At 47.8% G+C, this 15065-nt stretch overlaps 1 protein-coding gene across 1 annotated transcript in view; it reads left to right on the plus strand.

Annotated features, from left to right (window-relative positions):
* BCR (BCR activator of RhoGEF and GTPase) overlaps positions 1 to 15065 on the plus strand; it is a 96879-nt gene that overhangs the window by 50315 nt on the left and 31499 nt on the right. The window contains exons 6-11 of the mRNA XM_083478443.1: positions 389 to 449; positions 593 to 645; positions 2136 to 2276; positions 11832 to 11953; positions 13011 to 13179; positions 14896 to 15015. Coding sequence (XP_083334569.1) covers positions 389 to 449; positions 593 to 645; positions 2136 to 2276; positions 11832 to 11953; positions 13011 to 13179; positions 14896 to 15015 — 666 coding nt within the window. The remainder of the gene's footprint in view (positions 1 to 388; positions 450 to 592; positions 646 to 2135; positions 2277 to 11831; positions 11954 to 13010; positions 13180 to 14895; positions 15016 to 15065) is intronic.

Here is a 15065-nt window from a genome sequence, read left to right on the forward strand (position 1 = left end):
ACTCCTTCCTGGCAGTTGTGCCTAGCCTGATGAAAGGAAATCACAGCTTAAGTGGGTGATATCCTTGTTTTCAAGATCGTGCCCAAACTGTGCCAGGACACCCCAAACCAGGTACTGCAAATCAAGTGTGGCAGAAGGGCAGAAGAGGGGCGGGGCTTGCCATGTCTTCAGGGGAGCCATAGACACAGCTGCTGAAGGTAGCAAAAAGCACTGTGCAAGGATGGAGTTGACCACTGGACTAGAGTTGCCTTTGCATGGCAAATGCTTGGGTGCCTACTTTGTGTCAACAGAGGGCTTGATTAAGCTAAGTAGGGGACAGCTGGCAGTTCCCTGCTGCACTCTGAAGAAAACTTAACCCAGTGGATGTTTTCTTTCTCCCCTTTCATAGAATCTCAAGGCTAGAAGCACCAAGGATTCAAAAGAGCAGACGACGAAAAACTCCTTAGAAAGTAAGTAGTGCACCCACAGACTAGGTTGGCAGAATACTTTCCTTTCTCTTGAGCTGGGCTTTCAGCCCTGCAGTTGTGTGGGTTATATGGGTCTACCAAGCAGTGCAGCTCATGTGAGACCTGTCGTCTTCCTTTCTCCACAGCTCTCCTTTACAAGCCAGTGGACCGAGTCACACGCAGCACCCTTGTGCTCCACGTAAGTTGCTTTGAACGGCGATACTGCCGTCGCTATTGCAGTGAGCAAGCTGGGAATGAGCAGACAGGGAAGCCTTGAGGTTTATATACAATAGGACTCATAATAGTTGCAAAAATATGTAGCCAAACAGCCATCTTCCCCCCCCCCCCCTTTCCCAATGTGTTGAGTGACATTGTGGTTTTTTAAAAAAGATAAAGGCAAATCTTCCTTTTTGAATCCTCTTTGGGGGTGTCTGTTTTCAGAGTGGTCTTTGTGTAGGGCTACTGCCTTTGCTCAGACCCTCCATGTAGTGCAGGAGGGCCACGATCCAGTCTCCCAGCATTTCCACAGGCAGTCTTGGAGGAAGTGGTTTTTCTTTAACCCTTCTCTCCATTTCACAACACTGTTGCTGCTTGCGCAAAACCACATTTGATTGAAAGAAACAACATTGTGAGATTTGACGCTGGGTCTCCTGTACCATGGTGCGGTTTGTTCCCAGGACAAACTTCAGGAGAAGATGATGCTTTGCTGGCCATTGAATATCGGGAAGCTTTATGAAGATAAATTCCCTTGGAAAAGAGTTGCTTGAAGTACCCTGGAAAATGCCCTTGCTGTGCCCCAGCTTCAGAACTGGGGTGGGGAACATTCAGCTGCTCCTTCATATCTGGGTTTAGCATGTTATCAGCTCAGGTTCCCAGCTGTGCTCTTGCTTACAGCTTAGACCCCCCCAACCCCTTTGTTTGCCATTGAAATACAAAGGGGGTATGGGTGTGTATTTAGGGTAGAAATTGGCTGCCCTAAGGACTTGGCTTGGTTTCTTTATTCAAACAAATGTTCAGAGCAAATATAACACAGTACACTACTGGATTATAATACTCAAGCAGCTTAAAATTACCCCATGCCTACATAAACCTGGAAGCCAGACAAAACTGGGAGGTCTTTGTTGCTTTTTCTGAAAAGTCCCTGGATTTTGTCGGGTTCTGCTGGGAAGGAAGGCACTCAGCTCCCATGAAAGTCTCTCCTCTTCCACATCTGCCACAAGCCGCTTGCTCCTCACAGCCCTCTGTGACCTTCCTACCCACCTGCTGCCTCAATCTCTCCAGTGCCCCATACACTCCCGTGAGTTGTGTTCCTTCAGTTCCAGCATGCCCAGCCTCCTTTCAAAGGTCTCTTGCTCCCCCAGATGACCCTAACCTTTGCTGCCGCTTAGTCCTGAAACAGCCTACCCTTTTTCTTCCTTCCTTCCTGATAAATGTTGAGTTGTTGCCTCCTTGGAACGGGGCCCTGTCTTCTTTTGCTTATGTTGCTTGGTAAAGATCCATCTGCAGTAACAGGACTGTAACTAGTGGTGGTGATGAAAGATAAAGTGGTGGCTGGAAGATAAAACTGCTGCCGCTAAGGTGAGCCTGTGTGGCTCTCCTGCTGAGGCCTAGGAAGGCCTGTTGATATGAAGCTCCTTGTATTTCCAGCTGCCATTCTCTGAACTTTTTCTCTTCCTCTTGGCGGTGCAGGATCTACTGAAGCATACTCCATCAAGCCACCCTGACTACCCTCTTCTTCAGGATGCCCTTCGCATCTCCCAGAACTTCCTGTCTAGTATCAATGAGGAGATCACACCCAGGAGACAATCCATGACAGTCCAAAAGGGAGAGGTGAGTGCTCCAGTCCTGCTGGCACCTTTTGGGGTGCGGTGTTCTTATGTAGGGGTGGCACCCATGTGCATCCACACACAACAGTTTTCTTTCTTTATGCCCCCAGTACTGGCTGCAAGAGAATATATGTCTGTGAGGGTGTGGGATTGGGGCTCAACCAGCATTTGGGAAGGGAATTGACTAGTCCTGGTGACGGGAATGGAACCTTGAGGGCAGCCTTCCCTAACCTGGTGCCCTCCAGATATTTTGGGCTACATTTCCCACTGGCTGGAGCTGATGGGAGTCTCTCTAAGCCCTTCCTGGAGATCCCAGGGATTGAACCTGGAACCTTCTGCATGCAAAGGATGTGCTCTGCCACTGAGCTATCACTCTTCCTCACTGTCATCACATTGTCCCCTCTAAGAAGCAGTATGCTGAACTAAAAGAATTCTCTTTTGTCTCACCTAGCAGGGATCTTCTTAGGTTCTAATCTTAGGTGGCCTTTTTTGCTGTCTTCATCATCACCAGGCCTAAAATAATGTCCAGTGAAAATTCTCCCAGGTGCTTTCAGAGAAACTCCCATTTTCAGTCATTTCTACACCCATCTTTTGGCTGATTTAGTTCTTAAGGGACCACCGGGTGGGAGCGGAGGGATGTCCAAAGTGTTTCCCTATTGAATGGGCTCTTGCTCATTCAAAATAACTATTGGAGCTTCATGTTTTGGACTGGATCTAGACTGGAGGGTACTTGGGTAGATGGGAGGTTCAGCCTTCAGAGCCTCTGGGTAGTGTTTGTGCAGTTAAACCCCAGAGATCCGGGTTCCAGTCTTGGCTCAGTTAGAGAGGCTCTAGGCAAGTCGCTGTGTCTCCACTATCTGTGAAATCTTGTGTATTAATGACCCGACATCGCGCAAGCTGTATCCGTGTAAATAGTGATTAATAATGGAAAGCTAGAGGCCATAGAAGGTTGCATTAAATGGGATGCTAATTGAACTGCAGCTGAAAATGCTGGCTGGAAGGGCTCTCATGTGGGAGGAGAGGGAGCCTGTTTATCTGCTAGTGTCTCAGGGTAGCATACCAGCTTTGAAGGGAGCCCTGTAGCATCCTAATGAGGTGAGGGCCAAGGCTGACTGGGAGAGATGGGGAGGTGTTTGTATTCTCTGTGGTGAGCTGCTTCTTTGTCATTATTTACAACACTAGTAACGTCAGTGTGCCTTGAAGGGTGTGCTCTCTCACGTATGGAGGGTGGGCACTAGTCCTCAAAATGAGATAATTTATTTCCATGTTGCTGCAAAGCCTTCCTCCCCCCAATTTTGCTTCCCCATCTGGCCCCCGGTGCTCCTCTCCCTTTTAATCTCTGCAACTGGAGCGCATTGCTCTGCTCAGCCTTTCTGCGCTGCTGCGGAGCTACAATGGGGAGCAAGGCCCGCTTCCTTTCTCGCCAGCGCTGCTTTTGCTTTCCTCTCCTTGGTGCTTTTTGAGCTGAGGGAAGCAGCCCTTCTGGTGCTTAATCTCTCCAGTGATGGCCTGCTAATTGCGGCAAGGATGCAGGTGGGTAGCAGTGCAGGCCTACAGAGCTTGCTTAAGAGCCTCAGCCTGGCTTCTCTGCAACCATTGTGTCCACTCAGTGCCATCCAGTGGCGAGAGGCCTTTGTATGCAGAGGCCTTGTGGCTGAAACAGAAATGGAGAAGAAGCTCATTTACAGGTATAGAAAAATCTTCAGAAAAACCAAGGCAGCTGCCCAAGCAGAGGTGGCACCCATTGCATTAGGACAGAATTCTTCATCATGGAAAATGCTTAAGGCTTCTTAGTAAAACCTGCTGGGGAAGGCTTTCCTTTGCGGATCATAGAATTGTAGAGTTGGAAGGGACCCTGCGGATCGTCTTGTCCAACCACCTGCAATGCAGGAATCTCAACAAAAGCATCCATGACAGGTGGCCATCCAATCTCTGCTTAGAAACCTCCAACGAAGGAGAGTCCACCATGTTCCCGTTCCACTGTCGAACAGCTCTTACCACCAGGAAGTTCTTCCTGATGTATTGTGGGACTCTCCTTTCTCATAACTTGAATCTGTTGGTTCAGGTCCCAACCTCTGGAGCAGGAGAAAACAAGCTTGACCCCCTCCATGCGACGGCCCTTTAGATCTTTGAAGATGGCTACCATATCTCCTCTCCATTCCTCTTTTCCAAGCTAAACATACCTAACTCCCTCATTAGGTTTTCACCCCGATAAGGTTTACTTGGAAGGCATTAGAAACCAATACTTATTGGTTTGTTTTTCCAAAATATCCTAGCCATGTTGGTAACAATTCATTTTGTATATCGTGAGAAGTAGATAGTCCAAGCAATTAGGCACATTAGTAAACCAGCAAAACTGTTCTGGGCACTACGCACAGTGCAATTAACTGCACACAGAACACTTCTGTCAAACCTAAATTCAGCAGAAGGAGGGAGCCCTTTGGAGACCAGAGAAAGCCCTCTCTGGGCACATGTGCGCCCAAATTGGCAACTGCTAGCTTACATCAGGATTCTACAGCTGCAGGTAGTTGTGAAAGCACCCAGGCTGACTCGCATGGACACCTTTCCACTGGGAGCATGTGCTTTGCAGATGGGTCACTTACGTGGTTCCTAGCCATTATAGCTATGCTGTGACTCCACTGTTGGAGTCAGAAATGCTTCTGAATCCCAGTTGCTGAAAACCACAGGAGAGGAGTGTGCTCTGGTACCCAGGTCCTGCTTGCAGGATTCCCCCTGGGGAATCTGGTTGGCCACTGTGAGAACAGGATGCTGAACTAAAAATGTGTCCCAGATGTGTCCTCTTTGGCTCAATCCAGCAGGCTTGTGTTCCCTTGCATGTGCCGGAACTTGTGCAGTTGTCTTTTTCAGTGAGGTGATGGAGTCCCACAGTGATCTGCCTGCTTTGCAGGTGGAGGCAAGAGGTGGGGGGGAGGTCTGATTGGGATGCTACAGCTGGGTTGGATATTGAACTGGCTTGTTCTTAGTGCTTCCTTTGGTCAGATTTACTTAGATACCTTTTTAGTTTGTACAACCTGATTGCAATATATAAATTTAAAAATTGAGGCAGCTTACAAAAGAATATTGAATATCTACGTATACAATAAAGCAGGGCTTTTCTGAACCTGCTGAGTTTTCTGTGTAAAAGCAAGTTGGGGGGAGGCAGGGAGTGGCTGCACAGTCCATTTAAAAAATGCTAAGGAGCCCAAATATTTCCTTTTGAACTTTGAACTTCTCATTCTCTGCACTGCGAGCAGAATCAGGAAGGAATCTGCACCCTCTCTGTGTGTTATCTGGAACAGTCCGACCTCTCCTTTCCCAGTGCCACAGCAGCTTCATTTTTGGATCCTTCAAAATCCATTGCGTTCTCTCTGTCTCTGACAGCTCTTTGGCCCTGCTTTGGGAGCCCAGTATGAAAGCTGCACTCTGCATATGCTCATAAGTCTTCTTCATGATTTATGTTCAAAGACAAAGTCTTGGCCTTGAAAAGAGGCTTCCAGGCCCTGAAGGTTGCTGGAAATCCCTGGAGGGTAGTCTGCTCTTGTGCTCGAATCCTGCTTGCTGGCATCTGGTTGGCTAGTGTGAGAACAGGAAGCTGGACTAGATGGGCATTGGCCTGATCCAGCAGGCTTTTCTTACGTTCTTATGAAGCTGTCTTCTTTCAGTGAATGGCTGCTCTTTGAGAGGCAGGAGGGACGGGCTTATTCATCTGCATTTTGGAGGATGTTTTCATGTCAGACAGGGGACTTCAAGACATCCCCACCCTCGCTGCAGGTGGGACCCAGTGTTTATTTCCTTTCCCCAACCTTACTTTTTCCGGCTTCAAAGTCTCTCTTGGAAATGGGGCTTACCATTGTGCGAGTGGAAGGGCTAAATGCAGAGCTGCTGAGAACCATGTTCAGGAGCACCGGACTGGCGATGAAACTGCACAGCCATGCCTACCAGTTTAAAACGCAGCACTTTTAAGGAGGGCTGGTGTCTTGCCAGTACTTTCTAGATGGGGTGTGGCTTACAGTCAGCCTCCTGCAATCCTTGCTGCTGAGCAAGTGGAGGCTGCATCTTCGTGGGAGCTTGAATGGAACCTTCTTGTTTGCTGGCTGGCATTGTGGGTGCCCAGTAGGTCTCCTACGGATGTTCTGGGACTTACCAGGGAGTTTGCCTCTCCTCCCCCAGCGTCCCAGGAGCGAGTCAGCAAGGCCTTTCCCTTCCTCTCTGTGTGACGTGCTGAAACCCTCCCCTCCCTCCCTCCTGGCAAGATGAGTCACAGCAGTCAAGAAGGCATGACCCCAACACTGCCTCACAGGCTGACCGTTTGCCAGGAGCGGGAAGTCTTGATTGTTCTGATACTGCTATCTCCTCCTCCTCCTCCAGTCACCAGAGCATGCTCATTTCCTCACGCCAGTGCTCCAGGCCCTGCAAAGAAGCACAAATGGGAGATAGAAGCCGGCCTGAGGATAGCCCTGAACCACAGAGGGGATATTCCCCTGGCTCATTCCCTTGCCCTCAAATTGGCCACAATCCAACACAAGAATTGCCGTTACCAGGCTGTCTTCTGCTTCCACCTTGGCCTGAAAGTGATTTTGTGATTCAAGGACCCACCACCCGCTTGGGGATAAGAAAGACACAGTAACACAGTATATTAGGTTAATGGGCTAAAGAAGGCCACAACTTTATTGATTACAGCATGTGAGAGGTATTGGCTTAGGCATTGGATAAAACAACAGAGCGTGACCCTTCAGGGAGGGGTGAGTCTAACAAGGGTTAACCACCAGTGGGAGGAGCCTGTTGATGCAAATACAACTGAAAGCTCCCCCTGATGTCACCGGGGGTCGTGCCATGGCCCTAGGCACCAGCAAGGGCGTCAGACAGGATCCACGACCGCTGGATTCCTTTACCCCCATAAAGTGGAGGGGTAAGCGATGGCCGCACCCTGCCCTCCAATACACAAACATATTCCAATGCCTAACCGCCAATACCTAAAAGTTGTGACGATTTGCTACGAGGTAGGCGAAAAACCAAATGGCCGGTGCCAATTTGCCAGTTGGATAAAAATTCCTACCAGGCCCCTTGGACAACCAAGGCAACCAACCGCAGGTCCATAGCAATGTCAAGAACCAAGCAATGAACTAAAATCCGATGAAAACCAGCAGCGGAATGAAAGGGAAGTGCTGCCGCGGCCACATGTGAGTGGTAAAACCCCGCCCCCAAGCCTCCACCTGATTGGCTGGCTATCTGGGGGCATGGCGCAGCATCCAGGCCAGCTGGGCAGGGACTGGAACACCCCCCCGCCAATGCGGGAAACGGCTTCTGCTCACAGCTCCCCCCCCTGTAAGGAGGAGAGGCTTTGCCTAATGAGGGAGCCGTCCTGGGTTGTTCCCCCTCACCTCTTTCACGCTTACTCACAAACTTACTCAGCTTCCTGCATGTAGGAGCCAACCTGAGTCCAGATGGCCAGTTGTGCCAGGTGGCTGCATAGGTCTAAATTATGGCTTGCCACATTCTGGAAAATATCAGCAAGGAGGGCTATGGAGAACAAGTGCCTGGATACCTATGGAAGCATCCATGCATCCAGTCCCACATGCTGTATTCTGCTGAAGACCTTGCCCTAGATGTGTGTGTTGGCCCAGAGAATGACTGCGAAAGCACAGCAGACCATTACTCTTGTGTTGGTGATGGGCAGAAAGCACAGCTGACCTTGCTCTGTAGGCACCTGGCAACACACCAAACCATCCTCTCCAAGGGCAACTCTCTTATTTCCAAGCAGCCACAATGGAAAGGGGCGGGAGCAGCTGGGGATTGTCAGCATTGCTGCAGCGAGTGCCGTCAAAGCACAAGAACGCATTTGCACTTCGAGATGAAAATCTGGTTGGCAGCGTGGGCTCGTTTGCCATGCCCCAAAGGAGCGGAGCTTATTTGCTGTCTCCTCCATATTCATCTGCTCCTTAAAAATATTAAATGAGGGCTTTGGACTGCCAAAGAGGGGCCTTGCTTTATGGCCCTCTGCGACTGAATCCTCCCCTTCCTCAGAAGTTGACTGCAAAGCTCACCCGTGTGTATTCGTCTGGCATCTTTAGTTCTACAGTCCTTGGGGGGAAATGAGCGCACATGGATGGCAAAGACATTAATGCAGGCTGGCATCTCGGAAGGATCTGAGTAGCAAGGGAAGCATGGAGGCCCCTCCAAAATGGATACTGCTTGTCCTTGACAGGGATGGAGACTGGAATGGTTTGCTAGCAAGCAGCTCCTAACCCTGACTGGACTCGGCCTTTTGTAAAAATACCATATTTTTTGCTCTATAAGACTCACTTTTTCCCTCCTAAAAAGTAAGGGGAAACGTGTGTGTGTCTTATGGAGTGAATGCAGGCTGCACAGCTATCCCAGAAGCCAGAACAGCAAGAGGGATCTCTGCTTTCGCTGTGCAGCGATCCCTCTTGTTGTTCTGGCTTCTGAGATTCAGAATATTTTTTTCTTGTTTTCCTCCTCCAAAAACTAGGTGTGTCTTATGGTCTGGTGCGTCTTATAGAGCGAAAAATACGGTGCTTTAAGATGAGTCAGCCACAGGAGAGCCCAAGAAAGTTGTGGTAGCTTCTGTGCAAACTGTTTTGTTGGAATAGACCCAGATGCAAAACATTTACTGTGGAAACTCTAGAGAAGAAATTCCTGCATTATATCTGCTGTCTTTGATACCTGAAGAATCGTTGTTCTGTGAGAATAATTCCCACTGAAACAAAAATAGTGGGGAATCTGCAACTTTTCACAAATAGGAGAGAATCTTAGAGGAAATCTGAATTACTGGCTCGAGAAAATATGTACAGATGGTGCTGTTTATATATTTGCTAATAAGGAGTGCGCTGTGAGTTGAGTTTGCAAACGACATCTGTTCTAAATGGATCTATACCCCTTAGCAGGGCTGTGTGCAATAAGAAAGCCACGGAGAACCTTTTAGTTAGCATATCCTTCCCTCCAATGCCTAGTCAGCATTCTGTACCAGATACCAATATTTACATTTGCTAATAAATTGCCATGTTTCTCTTTACCCAGCCTCTTCTGCTTTGCGCTGGTGGTAGAACTGGATACCTGCAATATTTATATTTGCCAATAAATGAGGGATCCCTTTCCTTATCTCTTCTTTGTCCTAATAGCACTTCATAGCATCCTGAAACCTTTATGTCCCTTAGAGAGGCTAACACAGTGACACTTGCAGAGCTCCCCCTGAGGACAGGCTTTTGGAGGGCAGGCTTTTGGAGAAAAAAAATTCATGCTTTTTTTGGCCTCTCTTGACATCCAGCCTGGAGAAGAACTTTCTAGAGTACTCTAATGCTTGCTTATAGCCTTGTAATGTTCTTGTGAATCCTAATAAAATGTATTGCCCTACACTGGCTTTGAGCTGCTAGTATAGTCAAAGCCATTTGGTTAAAAAGGGTAAGAGTTTTTGCCAGTTTGTGAAGTTGGAGAATAGTTTTATGCTGCCCTCTGCTGGCCTTGTAGTAAACTCACTGTAAAACAGTTGCAGATAATATTTGCTTTTATGAAGAAACTAGGAGTAGGTGCCTAGTTGTACCTCCATTCTGGAAGAAAACAGAAATAACTTGGTTTTGGACAAATCCTTGGAGATAGTAGATGCTAACACTATAATTAGCCACATACCTATCCAATAAGTTTTTTCAGAAGGGCAGAAAATGTGGGCTTCACCAAACCACACTAGCAGCAAAATGAATAATCTCTGGACACTGGAATTCCCAAGCCACACTGGGTATTGCAGGCTTCGTGTAGGAGGCCCTGCAGCTGGCAACACATGAGAAAGTAAGTCCTGTTCCAACAAGATACAAAAAGAAATAGGCTTTCAGGGAGTTTGGAGATCTTCCAGAAGGCCTGTCCACATATGTAGACACAAAATTTGCACAGAGACTATGACAGCTGCTGTTCATTGAGCATTCATTCTTAAAATGTTTGTACTGAGGTTATCTGACATTATGCCGAGTGATTGTTGTACTGCTTGTTCCAGTGCATTTTCCAGTTACTCTCCTTACTGCAAAAGTCTGATTTTTTTTAAAGCAAAACCCAGCAGCAACAGTTTTGTTGCATAAGGGTGCTGAACACAGTTTAATTGTGCAGCCTAAATTTGCTTATAATTTTTTACATTTTGTCAAATAGTGACTTGTCTCAGTTCTTGGGACCCTTTGCCAAATGACACCTTCAATGGAGTCTGGAGACACAATGCAAAATCTAGAACCGTTCAAACCTGCCTTTTGCTTTCACTGTTAATGGCCCACCATATTCTCATGAGTCCCTTTGTGGAACTGTTGGGTTGGTATTGAAGGCCAGCCATTGTAAACTCTTTAAACTAGCTGAGAGCTTTGGTCTATTATGCTGGTGCTGCAGTGCCCCAAGGTTTATTTTATTTGCTGTTTTCTTTGTTGTTGTGTTTTATATTCTCTTCATCTTGTGTAACTTGAAAATATGAGCAAAACACTTGCCTTCTATTCATTTGCTCTTTTACCATTACTTACCTACTTAAATCCTTATTGGACTAATTAATTACTATATATTTTATCATTCACGTCTTGATAAATGGTTGAAAGGCAGATAGATATAAGGCTATCACTATAAATGAGGTTAGTAGATCTGGGGAGGAACCATAGGGGGCGGTTAGGGAAGGGAATTGTTTAAAGCTTGTGAAAGCCATTATCATCATCATCATCATCATCATCATCATCATCATCTAAAGAGAAGGACAAAGCTAGCAATGCAAGGAAGTTGCAAGTTACAAGGCAGATTCCCTCCTGAAGTTGCCTGTCCTTGAATGAATTCTGACACAAACGTTGTGGTTGCCACATGGAAAATGCTTCAAAATAACAGTAGCTGTACATGGGAACAGTATTCCTTGCCAGCTGCTTAGCGTCATGCGGAGGGTCTGTGCAAGCCAGTATCTGCCAGCAAGGTGCCACCCTGGCATCAGAGGTTCTCACCATGTGACTGGGCTGGAAAACATAAGCCGCCTTGTGCTTTGTCAGACCCACTCAACTGCATGGACCAGTTCCTCAATTACATCCAGTTGCCTCCAACTTCTACCCTGTGCTGAATCCTTCCTTGGTCTGATCCTGTAGCTCCCTATCACATCTTTTCTCCACCAGTTCCCCAGCACCTTTCTTTCATAGGAACATAGGAAGCTGTCTTATGCATAGTCAGGCCATTGGTCCATTTACCTTAGTATTGTATACACTGACTGGCAGTGCCTCTCCTGGGTTTCAGACGGGGCAATTCCCAGCCCTATGGGGAAATGTTGGGGATTGAACCTGGGACCTTCTGCATGCAAGGCAGATGCTCTACCACTGAGCTATGGTCATTCCCATGGGACACCAACTTTTGTCCATGGGCCTTCCTCATTTCAGCAAGTCTAGGGAGCTCGTCAGTGGGCCCCTGCTGGGGTATTGTGGGGAGGGCCCTCAGCTGATGCCCAGGCAGGCCAGCTCTCGATGCTGGCCTTGGCAGTGGCCAACATCTGTCACTTGTTCCAGTCTCCATTTCTGACCCTTGCCTCTCCCTTCCTTTTTTTTGGCAGCACCGTCAGCTCATGAAGGACAGTTTCATGGTGGAGCTGGTCGAGGGAGCCCGTAAGCTGCGCCATGTTTTCCTCTTCACCGATCTGTTCCTGTGTGCCAAGCTCAAGAAGCAGATTGGAGGGTGAGGCTCTCCTGGGTGGGCTCCATGTGAAGGACCATGTGTATAAGGGAGTGGGCAGGAAAATATTTAAGAACAGCTGGGCAACTGCCAGGCGCAACAGAGGCAAAGCACCAAACTGGAGCAGAAGGGATCCTCCCAATGGAGAGCCCAGGCCTTGTTCTTCTCCAGCTCAGATGCCTCTGAACATGTGCAGGGTGGCTTTCCATTACCTCTGAGAAACTGCAGACAACCAGATTAGGAGGGAGGACTTTCACTTAAGAGGGTGCAACTGCCGCCAAGCATGTTTGAGCTCCTCTCTTTGGTTTGGAACCTCCCAGATTGATTACTGCCTGTGCTGCTGCATAGGGGCCTGCCCTTGGAAGTTGGAGCTGGTGGTAGTATACAATATATGGTGGTAGTACACCATATAGAGGAAAGAGCATACAGTCGTACCTTGGTTTTCGAACAGCTTAGTTCTCGAACGTTTTGGCTCCTGAATGTTGCAAACCTGGAAGTGACTGTTCCTGTTTGCGAACTATTTTTGAAAGCCGAATGTCCGACTGGCCTTCCATGGCTTCTGATTGGCTGCAGGAGCTTCCTGCAGCCAATCTGAAGCCGTGCTTTGGTTTTCAAATGTTTTGGAAGTCAAACGGACTTCTGGAACGGATTCTGTTTGACTTCCAAGGCACAACTGTATATGTCAGTCAGAGAGCCAGGCACCTCCTCACACTGGCCACTTCCATGGAAACCAAGTTTATTTCCTTGTATTTCAACACATTTTTCCTGACTCGGGTGTTAGCATTCATCTCAGGAAAATGAACATGCGAAAGACTTCTAAAGGCCAGATGAGTTTTACAGCTTTCTGGAAGGTGTTTAGGCAAGTTGTCAAAAGGAAAGATTCCTTTTATAGTATGGGCCTGTAACGTTGCATAAGGCATAAGGCAGGGAGCGGATTACCCTGGCTAAACTTTGGGGCTGCTTCAGGGAGGAGGACATCGTCCTGCAATTCTGTGGGGGCTAAGCTGCTTAAGGGGAGCAGAGAAGCAAGCTGGCTAACACTCTGCTTTCCTACTTGCAGGAAAAGCCAGCAGTATGACTGCAAATGGTACATTCCACTCTCAGACCTCAGCTTTCAAATGGTGGATGATTCAGAGGCAGTGCCGAACATCTCCCTTGTGCCAGATGAGGAGCTGGATGCTATGAAGATCAAGATTTCTCAACTGAAGAGTGACATCCAACGGGAAAAAGTAAAAGCAGAGGGGAGGAGGAGAATAAGAAATACAAATAGTGCTTGGCAGTTTTATCTGTTTTCAATGATATATTAACAACCTTTCCAATAGCCTCTGTAAGAGGTGTAGAATGAGAGGTACTGATTCGCCTCATTGTGTGGCTTTGTAGGGATTTGAACTAGGAACTTAAGTTTCATAGCCAGTGTGCTACTCATTGGCTCACGTTTATGCCTCCCCCACCGCTTTTCAGGGGGCAGCTGGCAGTACTGTTACCCCACCACCAATTGCTCGGCTAAGCATTCCTGCAACAAAACAGCCTTCCCAGTCCTGCTTGGGTTGTGCTCAGCCCAGTCAGCTGGTATGAAGAGCCCATTCCTGAACTGTACCAAAGGCAGTATAGTGTGAGAGGCTTTCTGCTGTAGGAAAGATTGGCTACACTTTGAGCCAAACTCAGAATTAGGGATGGTCCACTTCGAGCATCCAGAAGTGTGAACACTGTTTAGCTGCTGCCTCAAGTTCACATCCTTCTCACCAAATGGCTAAGTGGTGGTGGTGCTAGTAGCAGTGGCAAGAGCAGGCAATGATGAGCGTGGAGCTCTCACTGGGGGTATCCTTCATTCCTTCCCTAGCATCCATGTGAGTGAGGGCTGCTATGGCTGCCAGGGGAGTCCCTTTCACATGTTTGTTGGGCTCCTCATTCCAGAAGCCCTGAGATAGGCAGTTTCCAGGCTGGGTTGTAGGAGCAGAGTTCTGGGTTAAGGATGTAGGTGAGGGTCACGTGGGCAGGAAGCATAATGCCAGATAGAGCATAAAGGTAAAGGTAATAGGACCCCTGACCATTAGGTCCAGTCGTGGCCAACTCTGGGGTTGCAGTGTTCATCTCACTTTATTGGCCGAGGGAGTCGGTGTACAGCTTCCGGGTCATGTGGCCAGCATGACCAAGCCGCTTCTGGCAAACCAAAGCAGTGCACGGAAACGCCGTTCACCTTCCCCCCGGAGCGGTTCCTATTTATCTACTTGCACTTTGACGTGCTTTCGAACTGCTGGGTTGGCAGGAGCAGGGACGGAGCAACGGGAGCTCACACCGTCGCGGGGATTCGAACTGCTGACCTTCTGATCAGCAAGTCCTAGGCTCTGTGGTTTAACCCACAGCGCCACCTGAGTCCCAGATAGAGCATAGGCACTATTATTATTATTATTATTATTATTATTATTATTAAGCTTGTTAATTGCTTTATACAATTAACTCAGCGCAACTTACAAATGGCAAAAGGCGCAATAAAACATATGAAAAACAAAATAATTAAAAGGTAATCAAGCCATGAAAACAATCCCTGCAACCCCTAAGAGAAGTCACACCACCCTAAAGAGCCCCCAAAGGAATGCCGCCAAGAGCTGCAAAGGAAAACGCAGACTCAAACAGAAGAGAAACATCTTTGCATGGTGCCGAAAATATGTCTGTGGCAGTGCTAGGCAAACCTCCCTGGGAAGAGAATCTGATAGGGGGCTACTACTGAAAAGGCCCATTGCTTTGTTTGGCATGGGCAACTTTGTATGGGAAAATATATTCCTTGGGGTCCTGAACCATGTAAAGCTTCATAGGTTAAAACCAGTACCCCTACTTCTGGTTTAAGGAACCTAAATATTGAGATTCTTGTGAACCTCAAGTTCCTGCATCTGTTGAGTTGTAAAAGAACACGATCTCATTACCTCTTGGGTTTTTTCCTTCCTCAGAGGGCTAATAAGGGCAGCAAGAATATGGAGAGGTTGAAAAAGAAGCTTTCGGAGCAGGAATCCTTGCTTCTACTGATGTCTCCTAACATGGCATTCCGAGTGCATAACCGCAATGGCAAGGTGAGAGGCCTTGTGGGCATCTCAGCTCACTGGCATAGAATGGGGTCTGA

The sequence above is a fragment of the Podarcis liolepis genome (assembly GCF_965112155.1).
Source record: "Podarcis liolepis genome assembly, chromosome: 15".
In the NCBI taxonomy this organism is placed as follows: domain Eukaryota; kingdom Metazoa; phylum Chordata; class Lepidosauria; order Squamata; family Lacertidae; genus Podarcis; species Podarcis liolepis.